Source organism: Acanthopagrus latus, chromosome 15, assembly GCF_904848185.1.
Source record: "Acanthopagrus latus isolate v.2019 chromosome 15, fAcaLat1.1, whole genome shotgun sequence".
NCBI classification, from domain to species: domain Eukaryota; kingdom Metazoa; phylum Chordata; class Actinopteri; order Spariformes; family Sparidae; genus Acanthopagrus; species Acanthopagrus latus.
In genome coordinates this window covers 20329558-20356235 of record NC_051053.1, presented here as the reverse complement: position 1 = coordinate 20356235, position 26678 = coordinate 20329558, and the positions used below count along the sequence as shown (strand labels likewise).

Below are 26678 nucleotides of genomic sequence, written 5' to 3'. Positions count from 1 at the left end.
TGAGTGAGATAACACGGCGACACGCAGCAGAAGGTCACATTCCTCTCACCGCCGGTTGGTTCTCGCTTTTCCAGGTCACGTGTAGTAAAATGCGTCAGGCTCGTTAATGGTTTCACGGGTTCTGTTGTGTGTGTGTCGTTCCCCGTTTATCTTCGGAGATGCGGACCTTCAGTTAACTGTCCAAACTAGATTGCGTCGTTAATTATAGGAAGACAAACACGAGCATGGACCGAAGTCCACCTGGACGCGGTGAGGAAGCAGATGGGGTGAATGTCCGAGCAGAGAGCCGCAGAGAGCCGCAGCAGCAGCAGCAGCAGCAGCAGCGTGGTGACAGAGACGCGTCTCCTCACACCAACACTCTCATTATTACTAACACACTGTCAATGGCATCACGAAGGGAATGGTTGCTCTCAAGATCAAGTATGATTTTATGAGGAATTCCAGATGGTAAGTCGTTCCTGTCACGCAGCTTCAACCCCAAACTGTTTGTCTTTGTGTTGTTTTGATGCTCAGTAGTGTATTTCTTGGCTTTATTAGCAGGCTGTATGTGGAGCCTTTCAAATGAAATGAGTAACTGTGTAACTTTTGAGAATGTGTCGTTGTGCTTATGATTCTGGTCGAGGCCAATCTCTCTAGGAAGCTTTTCGAAATTATGGCATTCATGTCAAATATATCCAATTTTGCTTATGATTTTTGCCCTCACATTAAATTTTGGCATCACTATCAATGAAATATCTGTGAAGCTAATGAATATAATCCGTCATCACAGATTATAAACATGCTTATAATGTGTTATAGTGTGTCTACAGTTATGGACATACAAATACAGATTATGAAGGAAAAAGTTGTAAATTATGGGATAGAAAGTCAAAATTACGAAATAAATGTTCAATATATTACATTTTTCTTATGATTTTTGTCTTCAACTTCAATTTATTAATGAATAGACAGGTAAATAAACAACACAAAGCAAAATAAACTACAATCAACCAAATTGTACAAAAATAATAAACAAATAATTATCACATTCACCTGATAAACTTGTGACTTAACGCCTTAATCATCAGTCCAGTCCCACATACGGCATAAATCTGTTCAATTCAGTTTCTACTAAAGATGTACAACGACAGTGTGAACCAATACATGGTCTAGTCGTACAGGCACAAGGGAACAAGATGTGAAGTTGAAACGTTACTTGTTCTGTTATTCTGACAGAGCAATAAAAGGGGAAGTTTAAGGGGTAATGAGTTTATGAATCTGCCATGTCAACTACTTCCCACGAGTGTAAGGGTAGGTCTGCAGAGGATGGCAAAAGGAGAACAGGTTTACAGATGTACAGTGTAAACAGTGCTGACAGGAACATACCAGATGCATATGTATGAAATATGTTGCTATATGTGTTTTAAAGTAAGCTGACTCACAGTGTGGGGTGTGACAGTGGATTTCAAGGGGACCTAAGCGGCCTGAGCTGGTTCAGGTTCATGTGGTTTATCTCTGTTATGAACGGCATGTTATTGTCATTGTTAGATGTTAGATGTGGAGGCCAGCAAGTGGAAAGTCTTGCTTTTATGATCAGGTGGCTGTAGATGATTAATTGCTGGTCCTGTCACAGGGTAACTGTAAGTCATTAACAGCACTCATGGCAAATGGGTCACTGCACAATTTAAACGAGGAAATTATGAGCTTGTGAGCCATTGACTTTCAAATTCACTAAGTTTCTGCTACAGGGAAACTAACTCCAGACAAACATCGAGTCGGCCTAGTGCCAAACATATTGAAGGTGATGTTGTTAGGGTTAGCTTTATAGTGTTGATTAAAAAAAGCTGAACTGCATCTCACTTTGCGCGATTGTGATTGGGATGAACATGCTTGTATTGGAATGAGCACCATGAGCGCCAAGTACTTAAGCTTTTTATTAAATTCCTCCCAAGTTGTTGCTCATTAGGGTCGTTGGAAGAAGGTACTCATTTTGTACCACATTATTATCTCTTACTTTGCCTTCACCTGACCAAAAAAAACTCAATATAAGAAGTCGAGCTCCACACGGGACACAAACCCACGTCCCGGGTTCTGGCTACTTCATGCAAATCAGTGGCCTTTCTAGGAAAATCCTGAAAAACAAGAACTGTCAGCAACTGCATGGCTTATGCCTCAACAGCACCTCCATGGACGCGCACCATTACAGACAACCCCCCATGTGTTGATAACGGATACACCATTGACCTCACATCTTGTTCCCTTGTGCCTGTACATATGTATCATTAAGAACAAATATTACACTGACAATTGGGAAGAATTGTGCTGTGCATTGTGGGTGGCTAACGAAACAAAATAATAAACAACGTTCAACCAAATAACAACAGGAACTAAACTGAGCATGTAGCAAAGAGATAACAAGTGAGGATGTTTTGATGGTTGGTGCTTAAACTGGGTTAGAGGTAAGAACTTTAGCCCGAGCCCGAGCCCGAGCCCGACCCGGCCCGAAATTCGGGTCGGGTCGGGCCAAAAATGTCAATCATTACGTTCGGGTCGGGTCGGGCTCGGGCTTCTCTCTCGCTGACTTTTTTAAAAATAAATATATGTTTATAAAAATGTATACTAAAACGATGTGTGGACACTAAACTAAGGAATACTTGTTGTAAATAAATAATTTGGATAAAAGAGAGAAGGCGGCGCTGTAAGGTAATTGCTATATAACTACTACTAAACAGGAGGCGCAGAGCAAGAGCACGCTTTGCGCACGGCTCACATTTCGTGAACGTAATCTTGAAATTTCGGGTTTGCTTCGGGCTCGGGCCTGCAAATCAAGTTAATTGGTCGGGCTCGGGCTGGGTCGGGCTTTAATGCCTGCGGGCCTGGGTCGGGTCGGGCTGGATTTTTTAGGCCCGATCTTACCTCTAAACTGGGTGTTCCTGTCTTTTGTTCTTTGAATGCCATACAGATTGTGATACTGGATTACAGTGTTGTACTCATCTTGAACTTCTTGTCTCCAGACATCAGATCCATGCTCCCGGCCACATATGCACAGAATGACACCATGTCTTATGGGTAAAAGGTAATCCTTTAAAATCATTTTCAAAATCGTTAGGAACCAGGGAGTTACACAGATGCAGCTGTATGTAGAGAGAAAAAAAAAGTGTATTTGCATTCAAAGACAGACTAGTGGTGTTGGTTTTATTACAGCAGATATGCAAACCAAGTAATTCCTGAGTGGAAAGCCAATGTGTGCAGTTGGGAAGCATTATAAAAAATTAAGCTTGGGGAAACATGGGTGAAACATTAGCTGGGTTTGAATTTCACATCTCAATTTGGTTTCCTGGCAGTTTTTTATTTATTTTTTTTCCAGCTTAAACAAAAAAATGCATCGCTGTATGTTCACAGCAGCGCAGTTGGGAAAGCTGCACAAACACGCAGTAAATGTCATTGTTAATGTGTGATTCCCATCTGTTCCTGTGTACAGTTCAGGGAGGCGGTTGAGGGGATGGTGTGCCTTGGCGACAAAGACTCTTTCATCCAGTCAGGTGCTGAAGCCGCTGGTTCCCGCCCTCTGCCTCTCGGTCGTGGTGATATATGGCCTGGCTGACAGACTCCGAAACTTTGTCTCGGGCATCTTCATCCCCCAGTACCACTACCCGTACGCTGTGGCTCTCTGCTTCGGCCAGGTTGGTGCCCTGCTGCCCGGCTCGTTTCAGTTCACGCTTCAATCTGAATGAATCAATCAAAAGCGGAGCAGTGTTTGCCCGCCATCGGCACCTGTGCAAAAACAACCCTGTCTTCTATGACTGAGCTGCTGTTTACACAGAGCGCTGCGTGTCTTGACAGCAGGGTATTTGCTTATGCCGCAATTACATTTGCCTTCACAGTATCTCTGCAGCCACATGGGGAAAAGTCACACGGCAACTAGTGTGCTCGCACTGAAAACCCATGTTTAAGTATCTTATGTACGTAAAAACTACAACACTTTATATCAGGGAACACACATTAACCACCAACGAGTTGCTTATTAGCGTGCGTATTAGTCACTCTTCATCAGTCATTATGAAGCACTTAGTAATAACTTATTCTGCATATTCTACAGTTAGTAGAACATAAACTGAGTGAATGAGAAAACCTCAACCTGCAGAAAATGATACAGGTCACAAACGTAATCTTCTACTGTTTAGGATCATAATTAATAATTCATGATTTGACATACATGGAGGACAAAGTCGGGATGTGAAGACTCAGAACTCCAGCGACACAAGCAAAGGGTATGTTGCGAGTGAGTGAGTGCGTATAAATGCAACTTTAACCTCTGAAATAAAGTCAGCGTTGTAGCATGAAGTCATTCATTCTTTAACACTCCTCCCACAGTGTCTACATCAGGAGTTGTAAATCCAAGGTGTGTGTCGCCGTGTTGAGGAAAAACACCTGGACATGTTTCTAACAGTAAAAAACTATGTCAGAAATCTCACATTTTCATTGCACTTTCTGTTAGAACCACAACAAACGCCTGTTGGCAGTCAAGGGATGTGACTCTCGTACACAAAGCTCAGCTCAGCCGTTAGCTGGATTTTAACCTTTGGACGGCGTCACAGTTAGTAGTCAGCGGTTTGGTTAAACATCCATCATGCACTAGTCTTTATCTAAGGCTGAGCCCATCTGTGTCACTTCACCTCCTACTACACCACAACTACCTTAAGCCCTGCCCTTCATACATGTGCACACATGCACACACTTCCACCCACCCACCCACACACACATACACACAATTACAAAAGCCAGCAGCTGGCACTTTATTGTCCAGGTATGAAATTACCTGCTCCAGTGTAATAACAACTATCCTGTAAAACCATTAAACATGTTTTTAATAACTGTCAAAGACGGTAAGCATATTAACCATCGACCAGCTGCTCATTAGCCTTCATATAGGCCGCATGTTGTTTCTTTAACAGTCACCATGAAGCACTTATCATTGCCTTATTTTGTATGACTATATACATGTCATCTACATCTGATTAACCATCAGGCCAGCTCAACCGGTACATGTACATACCTCTCATTCACAGAGCTCAGCCAGCCTTAGCCAGTTTCGACCTTTGGACAGAGTTTGTTAGTCAGCGGTTTGGTGAGCCATTTGGTTAAACATCTTATCACGCTGGTGTTTATCAACACCGAGCCTGTCCATGTTGCTCCACGCCACCTCCTACACCAACACCACCAGGAGCCCTGCCTTTCAGAATGCAAGTAGTGGTGTGTCTGCTGTGAAGGAGTCAAGGAAAGGCGAAAAGAAAGAAAGTCAAACTCAAAATGGGATTATTAAGTGTTCATGAGGTAGTTATACCAACTCAGAAATGTTTATTTCCGCAAGTGACTAAACAAGCTGTTCTTGAGAACACTGTTTGAAGCTAGCGAGGTGGCGGGGTCCGCCAAATATGAGCAAAGTAAAACAGTATGAAATCGTGTTGTTCTTTAAGGTCAGTTTGTTTATTCAGTTAATCCAGTCGTGAAGACAGCAATTAGCTGTTGTTGTTTGAAGATCTTTCTCTTCTGATTAAAATGTCTTCCACAAAACTACATAGTGCACCTTTAAATAACCTAAAGCCCGGACAGAATAATGAGCATAATTGTTGACCATGTTCCAGATAAACTCACACTGGTCAAATTAAGACCACAGCATGGCATAACGTTTGAATGTATCGCTGGTTGCCATCACATAGAACTTCGTTCAATATGAATGAAATTAAATGAAGTGTTTGATGTTTTTACTTAATTTGAAGATTTTTTTATTATGATATTGTCTTTTCCAGGTTCTGGTCTCCATCTTATTCTTAAACCTCCTTCACCTCCTGGATCTTGCGCCTCTGAAGCCTTACTCCAGGCCCCTGGGTGAGCGGCTGCTGGTGCCCGCCGTCTGCAGCGGCATCCATGGCGTGCTGGCCATGTGGGCCAAAGCGAGCAGCTCCTCCGCCGGCCTCTACCCCCTCACCCTCCCTCTGCTGCCCCTAGTAACTGTGGGCTTCAGTGTGTGCCTGAAGCTGGCCTCCCCCCCTTCTGTCCACATCTCTGTTGGCTTTTCCATCCTGAGTTTGACGTCGTTTGTCATCACAGGTAAAAACCGCTTGAGGATTGAAAATGATGGTTACAAATTCACCTCCAGTCAACCTCTGTTCTCTCTTCTCTCTGCAGTCGCTCAGGGTCTGGCAGGCGTTGACACTCTGGAGTACATATATGCACCTCTGGCTCTACTCCTACACAGTATTTCTCTAACATGGCTGGCTAAAGTGTCTGAGGCCGAGCGCCGCCAGCCCGCTGACGCCCAAGCCTCCGTTTTTGACATCTACTACACCCAGCTGGTCAACCAGAGCTGGGTGCTGGGCCTCCTGTGGCTGCTGCACCCGGACAGTCCCTGGCAGGTGTTGGGTCACAGCAGCTGGCGCACCCTGCTCTTCCACGGATACCTGCTCGCCATCCTCCTTCTGGGGATGGTATTGAACTTCCTGGTCGGCGTATCGGCTCTCTGTGTCTCGCCGCTGGCTGCTGCGGTGCTGCACTCGGCGAGGCAGGTGGTGCAGCCGTTCATCCACCTTTTGTAGTTTCTTGAGGGAATGAGTGACTGTTTTTCTAATGTATCAGCATGATACCTTCATTACAAGCTGACCTTCATACTTTTGATCACGGCAATGTGAGCATCAGCTGAGATGAAATACAACATATCAGCAGAAAAGCAACATGCATCAAGTGATCATAACCACGATAGCATATCGCAAAGCCATAAAAAGCTAATGATTTACTGCTGGGTCCAAAAGTCTCCATGTGGACCAGCTTTTATCTCCCTTTTGTGAGCAAGTACTCCGTTGACAGGCCCACCTTAAAAGGTGCCATTTGTAAGAAAAGTTGATTTCTGAGTCTCAGTCCAACTCGTCAAAAACCGATGCTTTGCGATTGTAGGACGAGTCAGCTACCATCCTTTACTGATGACTGATAACATATTTATGTTCTGCAACTTTGTCACTTCTGCTGAACTTTGAGGACTTTAGGTGGAAATTAACCAGCAAAATATTTTAAGTGACTGGAAAAGATCCCACAGTTGCCTCAATAATAACCCCAGCGTGATCTAATAATAATATTGTGCTTTAACCAGTTGATAAATAGCTGGTAATAATGTTAAAGCATTTCTAGAAATCTTCCACCTGGTTTCTGCCTAAAATCTGCTCTACATGCCAGTTTATTTACCCACCAGTTTCTGACTAACTTCAACCTCAGCAGGCAGATATATGAAAATGACTTTTTGCTGCTTAAATACAAGCTAGTTTCTCCTAACTTCTGCAGACCAGTTAATATAAGGACAATTTTAAAATTTCTATAATTTAAGCAGATCGGTCAAACTTTGGAACATTTTTCCTATATTTTTTGTTTGTTTTTTTTAAGTTAGGCACCATAAATTGTTAATTATCAACAAACAAAACTTCATGATCAAAAAACAAGAAGTGAATCCCTTCCTATTTAGTGACTAACTTCCCAAGTTTTTCAACAGAAGTCGGGCAGGAGTTGGAAACGAACCTGTAAAAACTCACTTCAGTGGCCTGCTGACGGGAAGGTGGTTGTAAATTAAAATGGTGTGATCAGCTAAAGTTAAGCAGAAACCAGTTGGAGGTTTGCTGTCAGTGTATTAAAGCAATCAGCTATCTATCAACTCCTTGTTGGACAAAAGCAGAACATTATAATGAAATAATACTGGGGTTACTTTCAATACATTTTGAGGGAATCATTGTGCCAACTTAAAACAAAGTGTTACCGATGACTTTCTTATAGAACATATGACACGATGTAACAGTATCAGAAGAGTGAGGCACCTGAACGTGAGCATCTGTACAGGACAGATCTGAACATCTGAAGGTCAAAGCATCTAAACAAAGATTGCCCTGTTCACACTGGGTAAAGAGCAGCAGGTACTTCTTTTTAACAACAAAGACAGACAGACCGTCGTTTCAACGGGAGAGAGAATGACAGAAGCACAAATCAGCAGCACAGTTCAGAGTTTTATTTCAGAGCTGAAGGTGAAACAGGAATAACAAGCATTTTTCCCTTATGTATATTCATGAAAATGTGATAATTTCTTTTAAACTATTGCCTGGTAGACAGTGAAAGTTCCTGATAGTGGACACAGATGTTTTCATGAGCAACTTAATGTACAGAACAGTATTCCAGAGGTTTAAACTCTCACATTTCACTGGATGAATTCTCGAGCAAAGTTTTGTGGAAGTTGTCCTCGAATGACTCTGACACATTTTTCAGATGAGAAGGATAACGATGAAGGTCGTTTCGTGCCGGACACAAGACTGTTGAACTGACTTCACCACATTAACAGAGTTAAAAATATTTAAACTCAGGCTCACCTCGGCTGAATTAATTTTTAACCACAGATTGTTGGAGTTGCCCTTGAATGAGTCTGACTGCTGACATTTGTCAGATGAGAAGGGACGGTGATGAGAAGAGTTCAATGGTGCTGAAATCATTTTCTTTGAATCTATTTTTAAGTTATTCTAAGATGCTAAATTGTGTCTGAATTTAAGAATATGCTTTCATTATTTAAATGTTACATTTAAAGACAGAAAGTAAATGTTGTACTATTTTGTTTAAACAAATAATGTGAAAAGAATGTTGATCTACCTGATCTCTACCTGGTGCACCACAGAGAAACAACAAGGCTTTCCTTCCAAAAATATTTATTCTGTTTTTTAACAATGAAATGCAAGTGCCGTCACGAACCACAAACATCACACAAAGCAGCATGTATTAAAAATCCTATAAATCTGATCACAATGGTATGTCTTGACTTGAGCTCAATGAGACCGCTTTTTCTGTCTTGTATTCAGTGGTAGAGTCCTGCTTTCAAGCACCGTCTGCGGGATTTAGGAAGATGGAAAAACAAAGATTCATAAGAATACATGATAAAAAAGTACTTTGTAATTTTGGGGAAGAAAGTTCAATTAGGAGAGAAAAATCTCCATTTATTGATTTTCTTGACTGAAAAAATTGAACAGACTCGTCAAGCAACAGCACAATGTGATGGATGTATTCCTGTGTGTATTTTACAAACAAGGCAGGTTTAAAACATTCCAGGCACCAAATGTGTTCACAGTGCACATAATACATTTGGATGAGAATCACTGAATGTAAACATAGCCTTGTTTGTTTGTAAGTGCTGGCCAACAGAAGTATCGTCAGTGCAATGGAGCCTGAAGACGAGCTTTTCTGTGTGTTGGTTCCCGCCAAATATCACCTCGATTATTACCTAAGTCCATTTCTTGTCCTTTATGCGGGATCAGAGTTGGGTGGCAGGTGTATACCCAGACTCTGCAGCAGGTTAGATGCCGGTCCAGCCAGACCGGCCTGAGAGCTGAGAGACTCCAGCAGGTTTGTGACCAGATTGAGGTCGATGTCAAGGGGCTGGATCTCCTCCTCCGTCTCTTCTGTCGGGAGGCCGTCGGTGGTGGAGGCTGGAGGGGAGCCATTGACCAGTCCGGCCTTGTTGCAACTCTGCAGAAAGGAAAAATATAGTGAAACAAACTGTTTCCTGACGAGGTTCAAGATGATTTGTGTGTAAAACCTGAATTTACCGTCAGACTGAAGCTTTGTCCAATATTAGTGCTCATCAGCTCCTGATCCATTTGGTCCATGTATTTTCTGAGACCGTCCAAAGTTTCTGTCTCATTCATCTCTGCTTGACCAGACAATCCGTTCTCCTCTTCCTGCTCCTCCTCCCCTTCCTCCTCCTCCTCACCATCATCATCATCATCATCATCATCATCCTCTAAATCATCTGAATCTAGCTCTTCCTCTTTGCTTCCTATAAAAACAGAGACAGAATCAGTGAAGAGAGGGAGATGCTGAAAGTTTCTATTAGATTTTTTTTTTACTTCATAACTTCTACGTACCTAGAAGTCTGTCCAGTGCACTGGCCATGGAATCAGGGTCAAAACTAAAAGGCTGAGCCGAACTGCTCCTGGAATATAAAGAAAAAGTAGGTCAACCCAGAACTAAAACACTGTTCATGTATGTTGGACAATGCTTGAACTTTTTGCAATCATGCAGAAAATATAAACAAATGATCCCATATCATTTTTACTCATAGACCCATATGTCAGTCAGTCTGCCTCACCAAGGCAGTTCAGCACCCTCATGTGATGACATGGCACTGAGGAAGTCCTTCATCCCCCGGCTGACCGCCACCAGGCTGTAACCGCCCTCCTCTTCCTCCTTGTCGCCCTGCGCCTCCTTTCCCCTCTCCTCTGCGCCCTCGACGTGCTGTGTCTGTTTGGTTGAACCGGACTTTTGGCTGCCAACACTGGCTCTCCCCCCGCTCCTCTCCTGCAACATGCGCTCCAAATCCTGAGCTGTGATATCCAGCCAGCTGTCACCTGGAGATAGACACACAAAAACAAACTAATTATGGGGAATGGATGAAAGAGTGACGGTGAAGAGAATGGAGGAGGCATACCAAAAGGACAGAAGCTGAAAGGAATTGGCAGGAAACGGAAAATCCCAGGCGGCAGAGACGGACAAATGTTTACTTTCTAGCGAGGTCACAGCAGCCTAACTCTATAGACAGTGATTGAAATACTAAAAAGTAACAAAGATTAATGTTCAACTGATTAAGTAACACTAGAGAGAGGTGTGATGTCTCTAATCTGAACCTCTTCTTTGCACAGGAAATACTAACAATGTACAGACAAACCCATAAATTGTCGTGCGAGAATGATTTCTTAGCCACCATTTGACCCAAAGATAGATTTTTCACTCACTGTCCTCTTGGGGGAGCTCTGCCTCTTGTCTCTTCAGCTCCTCCAAGTTGAGTGGATTGCAGCTGTGCAGCAGCTGGAGAACGTCCTCACCCGGGGATGAAGAACTGAGACAAAACAGGCACATTGAGACAGATGCACATGCACAAAGATGTCACATGCAGGCGTACTCACAGTAATAAGTCATGTATGAGGCTGCAACTAACTGTTATTTTCAAGGTTGTTTGGTCTGTACAATGTCAAACAATGGTAGCAAACTGTCGATCAATGTTTCCAGAAGCCCAAGATGGTGTCAAATGTTTTGTTTTGCCAGAGCCCAAAAAATCTTCAGTCAGAAGCCAGAAATTATTCACATTTAAGAAGCTGGACTCTGTAAACTTTGACTCTTGTTTTTCAATTAATCTTATATCAAAATAGTTGTGGATTAATTTAATAGCGGACAGTTCATCAACTAATTGCTGCAGCTCTCGTCTTGCACACATGCATGAACATTCACAGTTCTCACCTTGATTTGGGGGCGACCGACTGTTTAAAGAAGTGTTCTGCAGATCTTGTCAGTTCTTTGTAACCCGCTGAGCCTTCCAGTTCTCCCTGCATTGTACAGCAATACAGTCAAAAACTTAAACACTCTGCTGTAGATACATACTGTGTAAACTGCATCTTGTACAATGTGTGCTTTTACATCTAGCCTAACATTCCAAGTGTCGCTAAATAGCTAAGTGCCTCGGCATTCAGAAAACGTGAGACTGACCCGGAAGTAGCCGTTTCTTTTCAGACTGTCCATGAAGTCTTTCCACTGAGGGTTACAACTGACAGGAGCATCAGGCTCTGATGACGGCAGCCTGCACTTAGAGCACAGGATCTCGAAGCCATGGGCCTGAGAACAGGACACACACACACACACAGACACACACACACAGGGACAGACAAATAATCAGATACAAACTAAACAACGGGATCAGAATGTAGAGGAAACATGGATGATGGCTCACCAGCTTCATGCCAAGCTCGTGGGCTTTGAACTGTGGATGAGAGCGAGGTGGCAGGGTGAAGCCGCTCCTCCTGTCTGGGATGAACTGTTGCTGCTGCAGCTGGGCGTACAGGCAACGCGTGAATGTCACCTATATATTTATATATATAATTACAAGAACAAGGTTATGGTTTGTATAAAGGAGGTCAACCGCTTCTTTTTGCCAAGACAGCTACAATCATGAATCTTCAAGTGTGTTTACCGAGGTAAGGACGAGCGTATCAGGAGGAAAACTCTTGAAGCTTCGACACGCCTGCAGATCTACTGGATCTCGCAGGTAGAACGCCGACACTGCAGGAGCGACCAGGTCTGGTCGTTGTGCCAACACTGTGGCAATACCAGCTGGTATGAAACAGTGGGCACGATGGAGGTTAGTTTTGATCTTCTCTGGGTACCTGTTGAAAGTACAGAATTATAAGATTTTACATGTTTTGTACGTTTTCAGAATCTGCCTGATTTGTATTTTTAACAAAAAAAAAAGCTCAATTTGCAGACAAATTTGTGTATCAAAAGCTGACTTATAACAAGTGAAGACATCCTCTCACCCTGATAGTCGCTTCATCACGGCGAAAGAAATCTTTGGGCTTGCCCGACAGGCCGCTGTGTGGGCGGAGAGCAGCGCTAAAGCTTGTGCCACCCTTGGTACCACATCTTTCGAGATCCCCACCGGACTGGATTTAGAGGGACAGGGCAGAATGTGCAACTCTCCCTGATAGAAAAAGACCTGCAGAAGAGAGTGAGGGAATGACTTAAGGCTTATAGTAAATACAGATGATGACAGAAGAGCTATATTTAAGGGGGCGCTATGTAATTATCGGGAAGAAATTCAAACTCAGAAAAATGTTTTTTTTCCATAACTGAATAAACAAGATTCTCAGAGTAAAATATGGTTTTTATTTTCACCCTGTTTTCACTGGTGTCTGGATTTAGCCATTTGGGAAGATAATCTGCTGCTTCAATGAGAAGAAACTCCCCATCATTGTCCTCGACTCTTCACACACAAACATAATAGAGAAGTTGAAGGCAATTTACAAACAGATGAAACTGGTCCATGTTAGGCATAAACTCAAAACATGCTGTTTCACCTGGCAGCGAGTTGTGGGAATGCCTCTGTGATCTGCTGCAGGAGGTAAACAATAAACCACTCGTCCTCCACATTGTCCCCAAACTGAGTCTGACCTCCAATGTGAGCAGGGACATCTCCTGTCAGTGAACACAACAACCATCAGTCCTTACATGGCCAAGAAAAAAACAAGTACCAATTTTTAAAATCAATTCACCTCTGAAGATTATACCTTTCTCAGGGTGATACTTGAGGTTAAATGGCTGATGCTGCCAGATGTACTGAACCAAGAAAGGCGCAACCTTTGCCAGAATCTCATCTACTAACTGTGGGAGATGTTCCTCAGTCTGCTGTGAATTTGACTGGACCAAGAAGAGCTTGTACTGAACCATGTCCTCCAGAATCACTCTCCTCTGCAGGGCGTCCATTGTAGCAGTTTTTACAAATATTACCTGATAAAAGGACAGCAGGTAAAAGTCTAAGCAATCGTGAAAGAGAGAGTGAAGTATTCACATTAGTCAACTGTTTTAACAGCTAACCGCAAATCATTTACCATAATTATTACTGTTGATATTTAAGAGTATCTCTTGAGAATGTCAGTCAAACTTACCTGTTCTTGTTTTAAACGTGAGACGTGATATCAAAACAGTCCGGAGCGATTTACACTTTTCACATCATACGTTTCTATCACGCCATCTCTCACTGTTTAGGTCCTACTGTGAATTTAACTCGACTACCCCCTAAGAGTGTAACAAATAATAGTTCCTACGTTTTTTATGAACTAATTTTCGCTATTCTAGATAAAAAAAAAAACCAACCCATATTCTACCAAATCTACATTTCAAATAAAACATATTTTTACCCAATTTAATAAAAATCTAATATTTAATATTTAACAGATAATGCGCATTTTTAACATTTAGTACAAACTACAATCCACCGTCGAAAAGCGGATGCATTTCAGCAACGCATTCACGTTCTCGCATTGGATGCTGGGAGTTGTAGTGCATACGCCAGGAGCGTAACGGCTACTTTGTGGCAGTCCGAAATCAATTTCCCATGAGACCACGGGGATACGAAGCTGCGTATCCATGACAGCCGTGTTATTGTTGTTGGTGGTGCTAACGTTAGCAAAGTAAACCCTCCGAGGTGGCGACAGCTAGCTCCGCTAACGTTACACACTCATGTATTTTAAGATGTAGCTAGCTTAAACCTATTTCATGGGCTACTTCTGGGCCACAGAAGAGGCTAATTTAATGTAGCAAGGCTAATTTAACAGAATATGTCTTTTGGGGAATTATACAATGCCGTCCGTGCCTTTTCGATGTTATACCCGTCCGTCCATGAAACACTAGCTAGCATAATTTTGGACGTAGCCTCCTCCTAACGTTAGCATCAGTAACCAAAGCCCTGTCCATCTTTTTGCACTAAAAGGTGTTCACCCGCGGTCCAGAGGAAATGACAGTCTTTCTACTTCAGTGCTCCCTGCGAGGTGTGGAGGCTAGAATGACAGACGAAGGCTTGAGCCTCTAAAACGGAGAGGAAGAGAATGATTTCACGTTACAACAGAAGACCTGTATCGCACAAACTTGAGATGTGAGTACCAAATATACAAGTGACAGCTCTGCATTATGCTACTGTAGCAGCTGGACTCTGTAAACAAGGTTTGTCCAGTTCTCGGAGATTGAATGACGTTATTCTACTCTGGGGGAAAGGCAGTTGATTGACTTCTCCACCATTATCAAATAACAGTGTAAAATAATATTTTTATTGATTCATAGAGTCCATCTGTCGCATGGTTTAGGCAGACATAGTAACAGTCCATAATGATGTCCAGCCTTTCAACTGAAAACCCCATTTCAGGCCATCCTACTATTTGGAGGAACAACTTGTCCTTGTTATCATGATGTAATGCTTCTGAAAATGGTCGACAGTTGAGTGAACTATATTTGTATTTAAAGGGCTAAGACATGCAAAAGCACTAGAATGTTAAAGCAATAAGAAGCATCAGACTATTCACTCCAAAATGTAATCTTACAACAGGGCTTTTTTTGGGTATATAATCAGGGCTTTTAAATCAGTGTTCTCAATCTGTCCTTTATACAGTCGTGGGTTGTCCCGAAGCAGCCTTGACCACCACCCTCTCCCAGAGGAAGCAGACGACAACCACACCCCTCAGCGCTACCTCCATGACCTCCAGGAAGCTGTCTCTGCCCACAACAGGTAACCCAGTCCTGGGTGTTGTACAAAATGGGCAGCTCTGGCTTGTTCTGCAATGAGGCAAAGATCAAACCACTTCCAAGCAGTACACAAACACACTCCTGCCTGTTTGTTTGTAATGTAACACCCTGTTGAGTGGACAACTGAGTCTCAAGGCTCTCGCTATGTGAAACAGGACACCCAGAAGCAGTGGATTAATAAATATCACATTGCCTCCTTCAGATGTGCAGTTAAAAGAATAATTAATGAGGGAGGCTGTTGGAATATTCAATGACTTTGACATTTGCCCTGTATTTTCCACTTTGAGACTTGGTTTATAGTCAAGATCTTTGTTAAATTCACTGTCAATGTGTTGCTGTGGGAAGAGTGTTCGATATCCCCTACAGGTACTTCTCAAACCGCACATAAACATAATAACTCCCTTCTCCTTTTCTCTTAGCTCAGAGACGTCTGCTGCCTCAGGACACTCTGACTGCCCCACCGTCATCTCGGTAGACTCCAACCAGTCCTGGTCAGGTATCCACAGTTCCACAGGCACCGGCATCTCTACAGAGAGGAGCTCTGTTTTCTCCTGGGGCTACGATGTAAGTCTACTCCTGCGGAATAAAAAAAAAAAACAATCTTTGTGTGAAGCAACGTTGCCAGCCCTGCTCTGTCTGTCATGCAGATGTTCTTCCTCTAACATTTTTCCATCCTCTCTGTTATACTTTTGCATAGATTTAAACCAAAAAATAAAAACTCCACAAACGTATTTTCATGCGTGCCAGATGTCAGTTTACTTATTCACATTTCCCCCAAGTCACCTTATTGCAAACCTGTGGAAAACCATAGAACAGCATACAATCAATCACTGCATCGTGTGGTAGACACCCTCCTTGTTTGTCTGCTGCTTCTTTGTGTAAGCACGGCCTGACTCCGCTGGGTATTGGTGTGCTTTCTTCTAGCCTTACTTGGTCCTACAAAACTTTTCCAGGACTCAATGATTTATTTAGTTTGTTATCCTCAAGCTGCTTCTGAGAAGTAAAAAATTCACAGTAACGCAAAATAACTCTCCAAACTCACTTCTCTGTCTTCGTCTCTCTCTTGTTTCTTTGTTATAGCATATGAACTAGCTTGACCATAAACACACACTGAAGCTGATTATAATCTATGTTGAAGCTTGCCGTGAGATTTGAATATGTTTATGTGTCCACGTGTTTCCAGTGTCCGATAAACAGACAAATCAGCAGCTTTCAGTCACAGAGCTGCGGTATCATAACAGAGGCATGACTAACTCTCCTGCCTGTGTTTCTGTCTCTTTCTGTTTTTCTGTCCCACAGGAGTTCGACAAGGCAGCGTCGCGGCAGGTGCAGCAAATGTTTGAGGAGATCGACAAAGAGCTGTACGAGGGGAGAGGCAGCGGGGGAGGGATACTCCAGGGGCTGCAGGATGAATGTCAGCAGTGGGTCACACGATTCCCACATCTTCGGTATTGTGTTTTTCCGCAGTTTGCTATCAACCTTCTGACATTATCCTTCTGAGTTAAACAGGGCGGCGGTGGTATCAAAGACTGCTGCTGACTGTTGAGACAAACCTGAAAAAAACAAAACAGTTGAATTCTTTCTTGAAAACATAATTATTTTCCTTTTTTTTGTCACTGTGTGTTTGTGTCCCTCAGGATTCAGGGGACTCAGGTAGTGTGTCCCAGTGATGAGGGATTCCAATGGTATGCTACTTCAGGGAGAGGCAGCTCCACCAGCAGCCCAACAGGAAGCAAAGAGAGCGGTGTGAAGTCGCAGGAGAAAGATAAAGGTGGCACAGAGTAAGTCTTCACTGTAGTGCCTCACTAGTTGACTGTCTGACAAGACAAGGACACAGGAGGTCAAATGCACCTGTTGGATACATTTGCTGATGTAAGGCACATTTTTAATTATTGATATATAACACTACCTGATTAATTGACATTTTTGGACTGAATTTTGAACAAGTAAACACAAACTGTATTTTGTGATTGTTCCATATACTGATTTGAACATATATTTATTAGTAATTGGTATTTGCATCGCCCAGAAACAGTTTGGCACATGTTTATTTGGCTTCCAAAAATCAGGAAAATTGACCATATGATAGGGTTTATACCTGAAACTGTGAAATCCATGGTCTTTAAGAACTTCTGTATTTTTGCTGTAGCTGGCTGGCTGTCCACATGACTGGTGCATCAATTATAGATGAATGTTGCCTTTTTCTGTGGTTCTGTGACCTAGATGCACTGGCCTGTCAGTCGGGTTTGTGGGTCAGAGTCAAGTTAGTTGGCTGTGATTAATAGTTTCTGGGACCAACACTTTTAATGGCTGTACCAAGAAAGTGCCAAAACGGAGTTGACATAATGAGTAGTGTGCGATTGTTTATGCTTATATCAGGATTTTCCTTCTGATTGTCAGGCTTGAGTTGTCTGCTGAATGCATGCATGTTCTTGTGTTTGTGAGTATACCATTTCAGGTGTACGTTTTAAAGTGCTTATCTACGTGTGCCCTTGTGTTTCGGGAAGGTTGAATGTGCAGGGCAGGAGAGCAGCGCTGATTAAGTCCTCCTCAGCCGAGTTGGACGGGCTTCCTGGCACCTCCTGTGGCTCCAGCAGTCATGACAAGCCGAGAGTGATTGAAGTGGAGGGTCTGATGGAGGAATACTTGGCTTTTGATAGCAGGTACTTGTGAGTTAATCACTTTCCTCATGCTGCTTATCCCAGAGATTAATGTAAACCTCAGCTGCTGTTTTTATTTATTTATTTATTGATTGATTTACCATTTTTTAAACAGGGAGGAGGTGTGGGAGCAGGATTGTTCAGAGACAGGTCGGAGGCATCACTGTCTGCCCCCTGTCTCGCCGTACCGGTGTCGCCGCCAAGCCGTTCTCGACCTGCTGTTTGATGACGTGTGGCGGCAGCTGGTTGGCTGGATGAAAGAGCTGGTTCAACGGCACTGGGAGTGCTGCACCTCAAGTAGGGCTGAATATAACTATTTAGCATGCATTTGACCTGATTTTTATTAAGAAATGCCCTTTCTTATGCTCTGCCTTTGGATTGTGCGATTGGCAGATGATGAAAAGATTTCTGGGAACTTGAGCCCCGTGCAGCAAGACTCCCAGAATCCCTTCATGCTGCTCTCCATGCTGCCCACCATGCTGCCCAAACTTGGCCAGAGCAGGGTGCCCCCTCTCACAGCTGGCCTGCAGTTTCAGGTCAGTGGTAGTCTGCGAGCCTCACTGCACTTTTCATCCCTGCAGCCGGTCAGGAGGTCCATTCAGAATCTGTCTGTTGTTTTTTTTTCAGACATTGACAGGAGCCCAATACAAGAAACACTTATAATTCACGTTTAGTATTCTTTAAGTTGAAAATGAATGCAATATGTGACATGAAAATACAAGTTTTATGATGACAAGTGTTAATAAATACATTACCAGTGTGGGGTGACCCTTAAAACTGTAGCAGAATACAAGTAATATTGAGAAGAGTAGATAACATTTGTTTAGCATTCATATCTACAAGCTCTTTGCTGACTTTAGTCTCATGTCTCTGTTCCACAATCCACACTTGATCGTCACCTTTTTTTTCACACACTGTTGCTCTTTCAGCCTTTCAGTGCTTCCAGTTCATTAACTCGTGTCACTGTTTTCTTTCTTTCCCACTTTTACTCTCTGCCCTTCACCTTGCAAATATGTTTTTTTTTGTCCATTTTTTCCTTATCTCCCCTTTTCTGTCTTTTTCCATGTTATTATTTACCTCTGTGTCCTTTACCCCTCTTCCTTCCTTTCTGTATCCACCACCTCCACCCTTGGTCATGCCTATTTTCCCCTCAAAGAACACAAAGTCAAGGGGCTCAAAGCACAAATCCAGACGGAAATCCAAAAAGCAGAAAAGGCCTCCCAGTGTATGTAACTCCCTCACTTAGAGCCAAAGTGGTGGCGTGTTGTGCGCACACCGTCCATGGCGGCTCATTGTCTTTTATTTCTAGACTATATGTGCTTGTGTCTGTTGATTAACACGAATCTTCACCAGCCATCTTTTTAATTAACTGCAACCTCAACACGCACTACTCTGATTTTTCTTTAGATGTTTCCTTTCTGTCACAACGAGAATGTTGGAATGCTTTCGTTTTGCTAGTTATTGCTTTTGTTGCGTTTTAAGTGTTGTGAATGTTACGTTTGGTTGGTGGCATAGCTGAAAATGGGTCCCCTGACATCAGTGCATGATTGATACATTTCTTTGATAACACTCTGTATCGTAAATAAGGAATCAACTGACCATGTGGCTACTAGCCTTCATAGAATGCATTATGTGTATCTAACCTGCCTTTCCTGTTTTATTATTTCTCTTATCTCTCTCTGTCCCTGCTCTCTTAACCATTTCTTCCCCCACCTTCCCTCTGTCTCCTGCTTTCTCCCCTTCACCACACACTGTTCCCCAGGCTGGAAGGGTCCCAGTAGGAGCAGCAGCAACACAGCACAACCTGAACGACCTCATCGTGATCCACAGCATCCCCCTTCAGCAGAGGAACCTGGGTGTGCTGGAAAGAAACCAGTAGGGACACATTTTACTCTTCCAACCAATGAGCTTTGGTGCCAGATTGATAAATAAAATGGAAATCAGTGACACATCACACACTTGTATATTCCAAACCTGATTTTGCTCTTTGAATGGGAATGAATAAATGTCTTGTAGTTCTTGTTCTCCATTTAGAGGTAAACACTTTCTGCCAAACGAGGGACATCGCCCCGTGCCATGTTTCTGTCCCTGGTCTTTACACATTGTCTGGCAGAGAGTCCAGCCAGCTGGCAGCAGGTGAAAATGCATCATTCATCGATTGTGCACCTTCCCATACAGGGAGCCAGAGGAGCGTCCGTGTCATAGACCAGGCTCTAGCGTCGTCCCTTCCAGTAAACCTCGGCCACGACGAACCCTGGAGCAGAGCTCTTCATCGCTGTCCCGTCCAGCACAGTCTGCCAGGCGCAGGAACCCTCCTCCCCGAACTCTCCTGCCACTGGTTCCCAGCCTGAGTCAGTCCAGCGCGGCCGGATCCATGGATGAGGTCATCCGCGGGACACGTCTGTGAGTTTTCGCTTCCTCGCCAACCCCACCCAAACTCCTATCTAGCTTTTTGCTCTCCCGTGATTCTCCGCTACGGTCTCTGAGGTTGTGCAGAGGCAGAGTGAGATTACTTTGAAAACAGTCTCCCTTTCAAGTCATGCCTTATGGCTGTGAGCAGCAGAATAATTCATTTGAGGAACCAACTTCACAGATGAACTTGTCATGAACCGTAGGTGAAAGAGTAATACTGTCAAGTGAGCCACTTAGTTTTCTGTCAAGTGGAATGTCAGTCCCTCTGCAAAATTCAGCAACTACTGTTTCCTATTAGGAATAAAGGAATAGTTCAGTATTTTAGGAAATGTAAGTCTCTGAGTTAGATGAGACAATTGAAAACTGAGGTGTAAAAACCTTTTTGGATTTTACTTTTACTTTACTGTCATCATTGTGAGACCCAACTTTAGGTCTATGTCTGGCCAAAAAATAGAAATAGATTTGAGTGGAGTGGAGTGGTATTGAACTTCTCGTCTTACTTTCAGCAAAAGAAATCGAATTATCACCTTTCCCAAAATGCCAAACTATTCCTTTAATCACTTTGATATTTTAGTCACTGTCACGGTCAAATTCTGTCCATGAAGAGATAACTTTGAACATCTTATTGCACGGTGGCGAAGAAATTCATTCCAGAACTTTAAATCAAACACTATCTACAGATCACTTTGGGTCTTTACTTTAAAAAAGCATTCATGCTTAGATTTAGCATTCATGCTTTTTTCACAGCCTCCATTGTTATTTAAGAGATAAATGTATGTTAGTGCCATAGATGCAGCATGGAGCAATCTATCTATTTATACTATATTTATTTGACGTGTGTGTGTGTCTTCATCCACAGACCAACAGCCAGCGATCGCCTGACGTCTCCGCTGTTGCCTCTGAGTAGGAACACACTCCTCCCCCCCATCGGCACTGGAGACCCAGAGTCATCTCACTCAGGGCAACAGTCCAAACCCACTCAGGTACACTTTAACGCCACTGAAACATAACTGCACCGATAATGACAAACTAGGAACAGCACCTCAACAGAAACACAGGTTAAATGAAAGCTCTATAAAAAAAGATTATCGTCTTGAGAAATCTACCAGGCACATGAAAGTATACAGGATAGAAATGACATTGCTGTTGCATTTATTCACTTTTCAAATGCAGTAAACTAACCGCGTATTTATTGCATGCGACCAGCGTCAGAAAGGCCCGTCCAGCCGCGCTCACAGTGCTATAAATGACGAGGCTGGCAGTTCAATACCAAGGGATCGCCACCACATGCTGGATGTGTTCTCTCGCCCAAACACCACTCACACATACAGGGTAAGATATGTTTAAGCATAAACATAAGCCATGGTATGTGGTTTGAGTGTCACAGACAGTCTGTGTGACCTGTTTCTTTTTTCTTTTTTTTTTCCCCAGTCGGACACTCCATATCGTCGTTCCTTCACAGTATTGGACAACATCGGGCAGGGGCGGCCAGGCAGAGCCTCTGTTGGCACAGGTCAGAAATTCAACTTGAATGGTTCAAAAGGTTGCTGGAAAAGGGCTGAGATACCCAACCCTAAACCTGGGTTTAATTGTGGCTGTAATATTATTTGTCTAATTCATTTTTCAGTTAAACTGTCAATGATTAGTATGTTTAGTTAATCTGCACTGAACACCACTCCATGGTTTTTTGCCAGTTGTTTCAACCGTTGTTGTCGTTGTCGTTGTTGTTGTTATCATTTCATCCAGTCATTTTAGCCATCCTTTTAAAGTATTCATCCAATGTTATTTGCTAAATACTAAAGTATTTCCCCCTTACTTTACTTTCAGTTAATCACGTATGCATCAATTTATTCATTCATTCCAACAGACTCTCTTGGGATTGGTGTGACTGGCATTAGTCTTGGCATCAGCAGCTCATCCTTCTTGGACTCGTTTTCCCACCACCCCTTGGGGCACTCGCCCATCAAAGACGAAGAGGAGCCAGACCCACAAGCCCCTGTCCCAGGTCAGTAGATTAAAGCTGCTGATGAAACTCTTCCAGATTGGAAGATAAACTATGAATCCCCACCAACTAGTAGGATGTTTTTAAGTTTATGATTCAGTGTGTTCATTAACTTGAGATGTTTTTTTATCATCCCTCTTATCCCTCCTGTAGCTCCAGTGGTGCCTGTGTCAGTCCCATCTCGGTCTTACACCCGAGGCGGCATCTCATCCAGAGCCAGCAGACCTGGCTTGTAGACCCGTCTTCAGCAATTCAGCCATTCAACTTTCTACACAGCAAAGTGCGCCGCTCTGCAGCATCTGTGCCCACTAAACTTTTTATTTTATTTTACAAAAGTAGCAGGATTTTTTCATATAATGCTGCTTTAGTGAATTTTTTGTTTAGAAGCCTATTTTTGTATTACAAAAATCAGCTTATGTGGCTGCCAAACACAAATCAACAGTAACTCCATCTCCATGTACAGTATGAGCTGTATGTGTGGACATTTTTAACCATGTATGTATGACCTGAATGTGTAAATATACCTATTTATATGTGAATGTACTGTATATTATCCTCTGCGGTGTGTTGTTGTGCTGGTAAATGACTATGCAGGGAATAACACATCCATCCAGGACAGGGATAGAGAGGATAAAAAGCACTTTTCCCCTCTCTGATGCTACATCAGAGAGTTTGGTACTGTATCTTTTATAAAGGACACAAGTGTCAGCTGCCCTATGTATAAAAAAAGAAATCGACCCGGAGCGTCTCATTGCACACTGGAACGAGAACTAGAGATGCCACCTTGCAAGTTTTTGAGTTGCCTTTCTCTCTGTTAACATCATACACTGAGAGGATGTGGACGTATAAGCACTGATGGAACGACTCTGCAGCTCACATGCTTTTACTACATCACTGGAATAATGTAGGAACACAGGAGGCATTTCGAAAAAAAACATGTAGATAACTTTACAGGATTAATTCATAGCGTCTGTACAAAATGCTGTATTTGTGGTAATTTCTTTTTCCTTATTATACAAGTTAAGCCATGTGGGGATAACATCAGGGTTACTGCACACAGGGTAGTTTTCCTTTCTATAGTTATTAAAACAATATATCAGACAGCCATGCTACAAAAAGGTGACAAAGCTTGAAAATCAAAAGCTTTTCTTCATAAGGCATTTTCTGTGATTGTATTTTATACAAAATAATAAAAAAACTGTACACAAATGTATATAAATATGAATTTATTAGGGTTTATGGACAAATAAAAAGGTGCATTTACATTTTGATGAAGTGTGACACAAAGTTACTGAGGCCAGATGAAAGGGGAGGAACACAGAATGGAGGCAGCAACTTCAAAATGTACTTTAAGTCTCTTATATAATCTAAAACAGTGGGATTTTTTTAAACAAATGAGCACATCAGCTACAACACGTGTACATCTTTTTCTTCTTCAACCATGGCCTGCATGCTGTCACTTCTTCCCTCTTTTGGATTTGCCACTTTTTTTGGAGTATTTGGCTTCCAGGTCAGACAGGAAACTGTTATAATTCTGCTCCCTGCTCTTCTGTCTTTGCTGGAAAAAGATAAAAGAGGATGGTTAACGTAAGAAACCATAAGAAAACCAGACAAGACAAAAAAAAAAATGATTTCATACATGTGCGCATACGTCTCTTACCTGAAGCATCATCACAAGACTGTCATCTTGATCACCAAGCCCCATCTCTTTCTGCATTTCTTCTGCTTCTTGTCGCTCTCTATCAGCCTAGACGGTCAAATGCAATCACAGTGGTGAGCTGAGACAAAGTATGAGATACTCGAGACTAGGCCCCTCTTAGTGTAGATATATGGCTTTAACACGTTTCTCACCCTCTTCCTACGAGCCCTCTTCTTCTTTACACTCTCCTTAGTAAACGCTGGGAATGCTTCAACGTCTCCGCTGTCGATTGCCGCCTGGATGAGGCTGCACAGCCTGGGCTCATCTTCCTGGGAGCAGCACATGACTGACGCGACGATGGCATCCATGTTTCCCTCGTGCTGCACGTACAGATGGATCACGTCCTGCCGCTCCTCATCAGAGCCCTTATATTTCTTCTCAAATTCAAGGATGTCCTGCACTGTAATCTAAAAGATGGACAGAGAGACAGGAGGTTGTCAAGACAGCAACAGATGCTGGTTGAGGCTAGAATGTTATCCTAGGTGTGTTTTATTTTCTAGGCTTTAAGACCCAATAAACGTGCTCACTATCACTGAATATGATCCACCATAAAGTTCCTTGAATACAAGTGACTCACCCCAGAGCATTACAACATCGCATGTATAACAAAAACACAATGTGTGTCACACATTGTGTGACTCACTGTTGAGCCAGAGAACACCTGCTGTGCTCATATACCTTGGGGAAGAGCAGCCTCCAGTAGTCTTCCCAGCAGCGGTCTTGACTCAGGACGTCAGACTCTTCATCCACCACCCCCTGCTCGTCATACACGGCTCTCTGCTCCTTATCGCTCAGCACCGCATACACCTTCCCCAACACCTGAAGAGGAACCAGAAAAAGAAATAAATACATTCAATTCAAAAAAACATTTCTATATTAGGTTCAGGCAATATGATGATAAACACTTCAGAGAATGAGAAAAAAAATTGTAGGTACTTTTTAAACAAATAAGCTATTTCCTTTGTTATCTCTGGTTTTATGAGCACATAATGGGCAATAATCTAGTCAGCGAGGCAGGGATGCCAGATATATCGGCCAGGGGTGGACCAATTGTTGGGCCGATATTTTTGCGATTATCAGTATCTGTGATTTTTCCTTCTGACTGGCGATAATAAACTGATTTGCTGCTTTGGTTCTGATGCAGCATCCTCTCTCAATACTATGTGATTAGTAACACGTCTCAATTAATAGCCTATAAACACTGAATAATCTGAATCTGCAAAGTAACCATCAAATAATGTAGTGGGAGTGAGTATAACGTAGCAGAAAATGGAAAAACTCAGGTAAAGTGACTGAAAATAATTATTAAGAACAGTACTTGACTTCAGTCTCTGGATGTTTGAGTTTTTTGGCACAAAGAGTTTCATTTGAACTGCAAATTAATATCAATCCCAGGTTTCAGTTTTCATTCTCCTTGATTTATAGTAATGGGTATTGGTCCTGAAAATGCCATATTGATCCCCAAATGTCAGCACATCATCAGTAATGGCTGATAATGGCTTTGAAATGCGATATGAACATCAGCCTGAAATTAACATTTTTGTTGATATGACATGCAGATCAGATGAGACTTTAATTGTATGAATGTTAGGCGAACCAGTATCCATGTTGTTTTAATTATCTGCCCAGAATGTGCACATTTAAAAATATACTGTATCTCTACACCTGTCAAGTAGATTTAATTAACAACAGTTTTGCATTAGTGCAATTAAACAATTGTAATCTATCAGGAATTTTAATTATAGTTAAATTGCACCAAATAGACACACACACTTCCATCTGGTCATTTGATGTATGCACGGTATTAAACTACAAAATACAGTATAATGAAGCAAAATGTGGAGTACAATTAAATTAGCTCAAACATAAAGGATTGCGTCCATATCTCCCTCCTCTAATCTGTATTGTTTCATTGCCAATAATTGGTTGATAACAGATTCAAATAATTGTGTTTCTGGTGTGTACATAATGCAACTAGTAAAAACAAGGCAACAATATGATGAGCTACATCTTTCAAAACAAATGCATTGGCCATAGCTAGCAGGGTTATTTTTACACGTAGGATTAGCTACACTTATATCAGGGCTTTCGAGGGCTTTGGCCAACGTGTCGCTAACAAATCAATGTCCAAAACAACTCTGCTTCCACTGCCACTTTCATGACAAGGTGATCAGACAGAGTTAAGCAGCAGCTTACTCGCTGCAGCTAGCTAGTCATGGTAGCTTGCAGTGTTAGCTAGCTTGTAAGGTTAGCTTGTGTTTATGTGCGCCGTCTGACAGTAAACACCGAGGAGCGGTTACCTGAAACTTCTCTGTGGCCTGCGGGTCTTCAGGAGCCCGGTCCGGGTGCACTTTGAGCGACACTTTGTAGTAGCTCCTCCGGATATCTGCCTCGGCTGCCTCTTTGTTGATGCCCAGCAAATCGTACAGGTTTGAGGTCTTGAAGAGCTCCTCGCACCGCTCGAGCAAACCCATCCTGACAGAGTCCGTCAGTGCGAGTTTTGACCCGTCAAGTGTTTTCTCTCACGACTATTCAACGCTTCTCAGGCTGCGTGTTGTTGTTAATCACGCAGGAGTCGATTAAGTCCCAGTTTTCTGCCTCTCCTTTTGTTGGCAACATCAATTTGGCGCGCTGGCTTGTTGGATACATCCGTACGTGGAGCGACGTGCTTACGTAACAAACCGAAAAGCTCTGTGATTGGTTCTCATGATCCAGTTCGTCAGACTATGTAATGAGGATTTTATTATGTCAGTTGTTACTTAGAAAGTCTTCAAAACATGACTGTCAA

General features: G+C 42.6%; 4 protein-coding genes across 6 annotated transcripts; 2 read left to right on the top strand and 2 right to left on the bottom strand.

The window, feature by feature from the left end:
* Positions 1-268: 268 nt before the first annotated feature.
* Positions 269-8799, top strand: si:ch211-248a14.8. Its single transcript, XM_037123038.1, has 5 exons — positions 269-447; positions 2994-3055; positions 3461-3662; positions 5790-6090; positions 6169-8799. The coding sequence occupies exons 1-5, from the start codon at positions 445-447 to the stop codon at positions 6573-6575; spliced, it is 975 nt and encodes a 324-aa protein (XP_036978933.1). The 5' UTR covers positions 269-444; the 3' UTR covers positions 6576-8799.
* ecd (ecdysoneless homolog (Drosophila)) lies at positions 8692-13720 on the bottom strand. Of its 2 annotated transcripts, none has more exons than XM_037123032.1 (15): positions 13488-13720; positions 13110-13355; positions 12900-13017; positions 12718-12805; positions 12360-12538; positions 12017-12209; positions 11777-11905; positions 11536-11661; positions 11290-11375; positions 10788-10891; positions 10145-10403; positions 9921-9988; positions 9603-9832; positions 9278-9522; positions 8692-8885 (listed from the first exon to the last, which is right to left on the bottom strand). In XM_037123032.1, the coding sequence occupies exons 2-14, from the start codon at positions 13303-13305 to the stop codon at positions 9298-9300; spliced, it is 2001 nt and encodes a 666-aa protein (XP_036978927.1). In that variant the 5' UTR covers positions 13306-13355; positions 13488-13720; the 3' UTR covers positions 8692-8885; positions 9278-9297. The 2 variants fall into 2 exon arrangements, with proteins under 2 accessions (XP_036978927.1, XP_036978926.1); XM_037123031.1 differs by having other exon boundaries at positions 13110-13329; positions 13488-13718.
* Positions 13721-13948: 228 nt separating this feature from the next.
* fam149b1 (family with sequence similarity 149 member B1) lies at positions 13949-23460 on the top strand. 2 transcript variants are annotated; one of them, XM_037123029.1, is made up of 16 exons: positions 13949-14473; positions 14984-15100; positions 15537-15681; positions 16417-16565; positions 16755-16898; positions 17625-17780; positions 17893-18074; positions 18171-18313; positions 18934-19002; positions 19540-19652; positions 19956-20180; positions 21049-21172; positions 21396-21521; positions 21621-21702; positions 22057-22194; positions 22345-23460. In XM_037123029.1, exons 1-16 carry the CDS (start codon positions 14427-14429, stop codon positions 22425-22427), a joined length of 2043 nt encoding a protein of 680 aa, XP_036978924.1. In that variant the 5' UTR covers positions 13949-14426; the 3' UTR covers positions 22428-23460. The 2 variants fall into 2 exon arrangements, with proteins under 2 accessions (XP_036978924.1, XP_036978925.1); XM_037123030.1 differs by lacking the exon at positions 18934-19002 and having other exon boundaries at positions 13957-14473.
* dnajc9 (DnaJ (Hsp40) homolog, subfamily C, member 9) lies at positions 23403-26546 on the bottom strand. Its single transcript, XM_037123040.1, has 5 exons — positions 26191-26546; positions 24569-24709; positions 24043-24297; positions 23852-23938; positions 23403-23749 (listed from the first exon to the last, which is right to left on the bottom strand). The coding sequence occupies exons 1-5, from the start codon at positions 26362-26364 to the stop codon at positions 23648-23650; spliced, it is 759 nt and encodes a 252-aa protein (XP_036978935.1). The 5' UTR covers positions 26365-26546; the 3' UTR covers positions 23403-23647.
* Between the last annotated feature and the right edge of the window lie 132 nt (positions 26547-26678).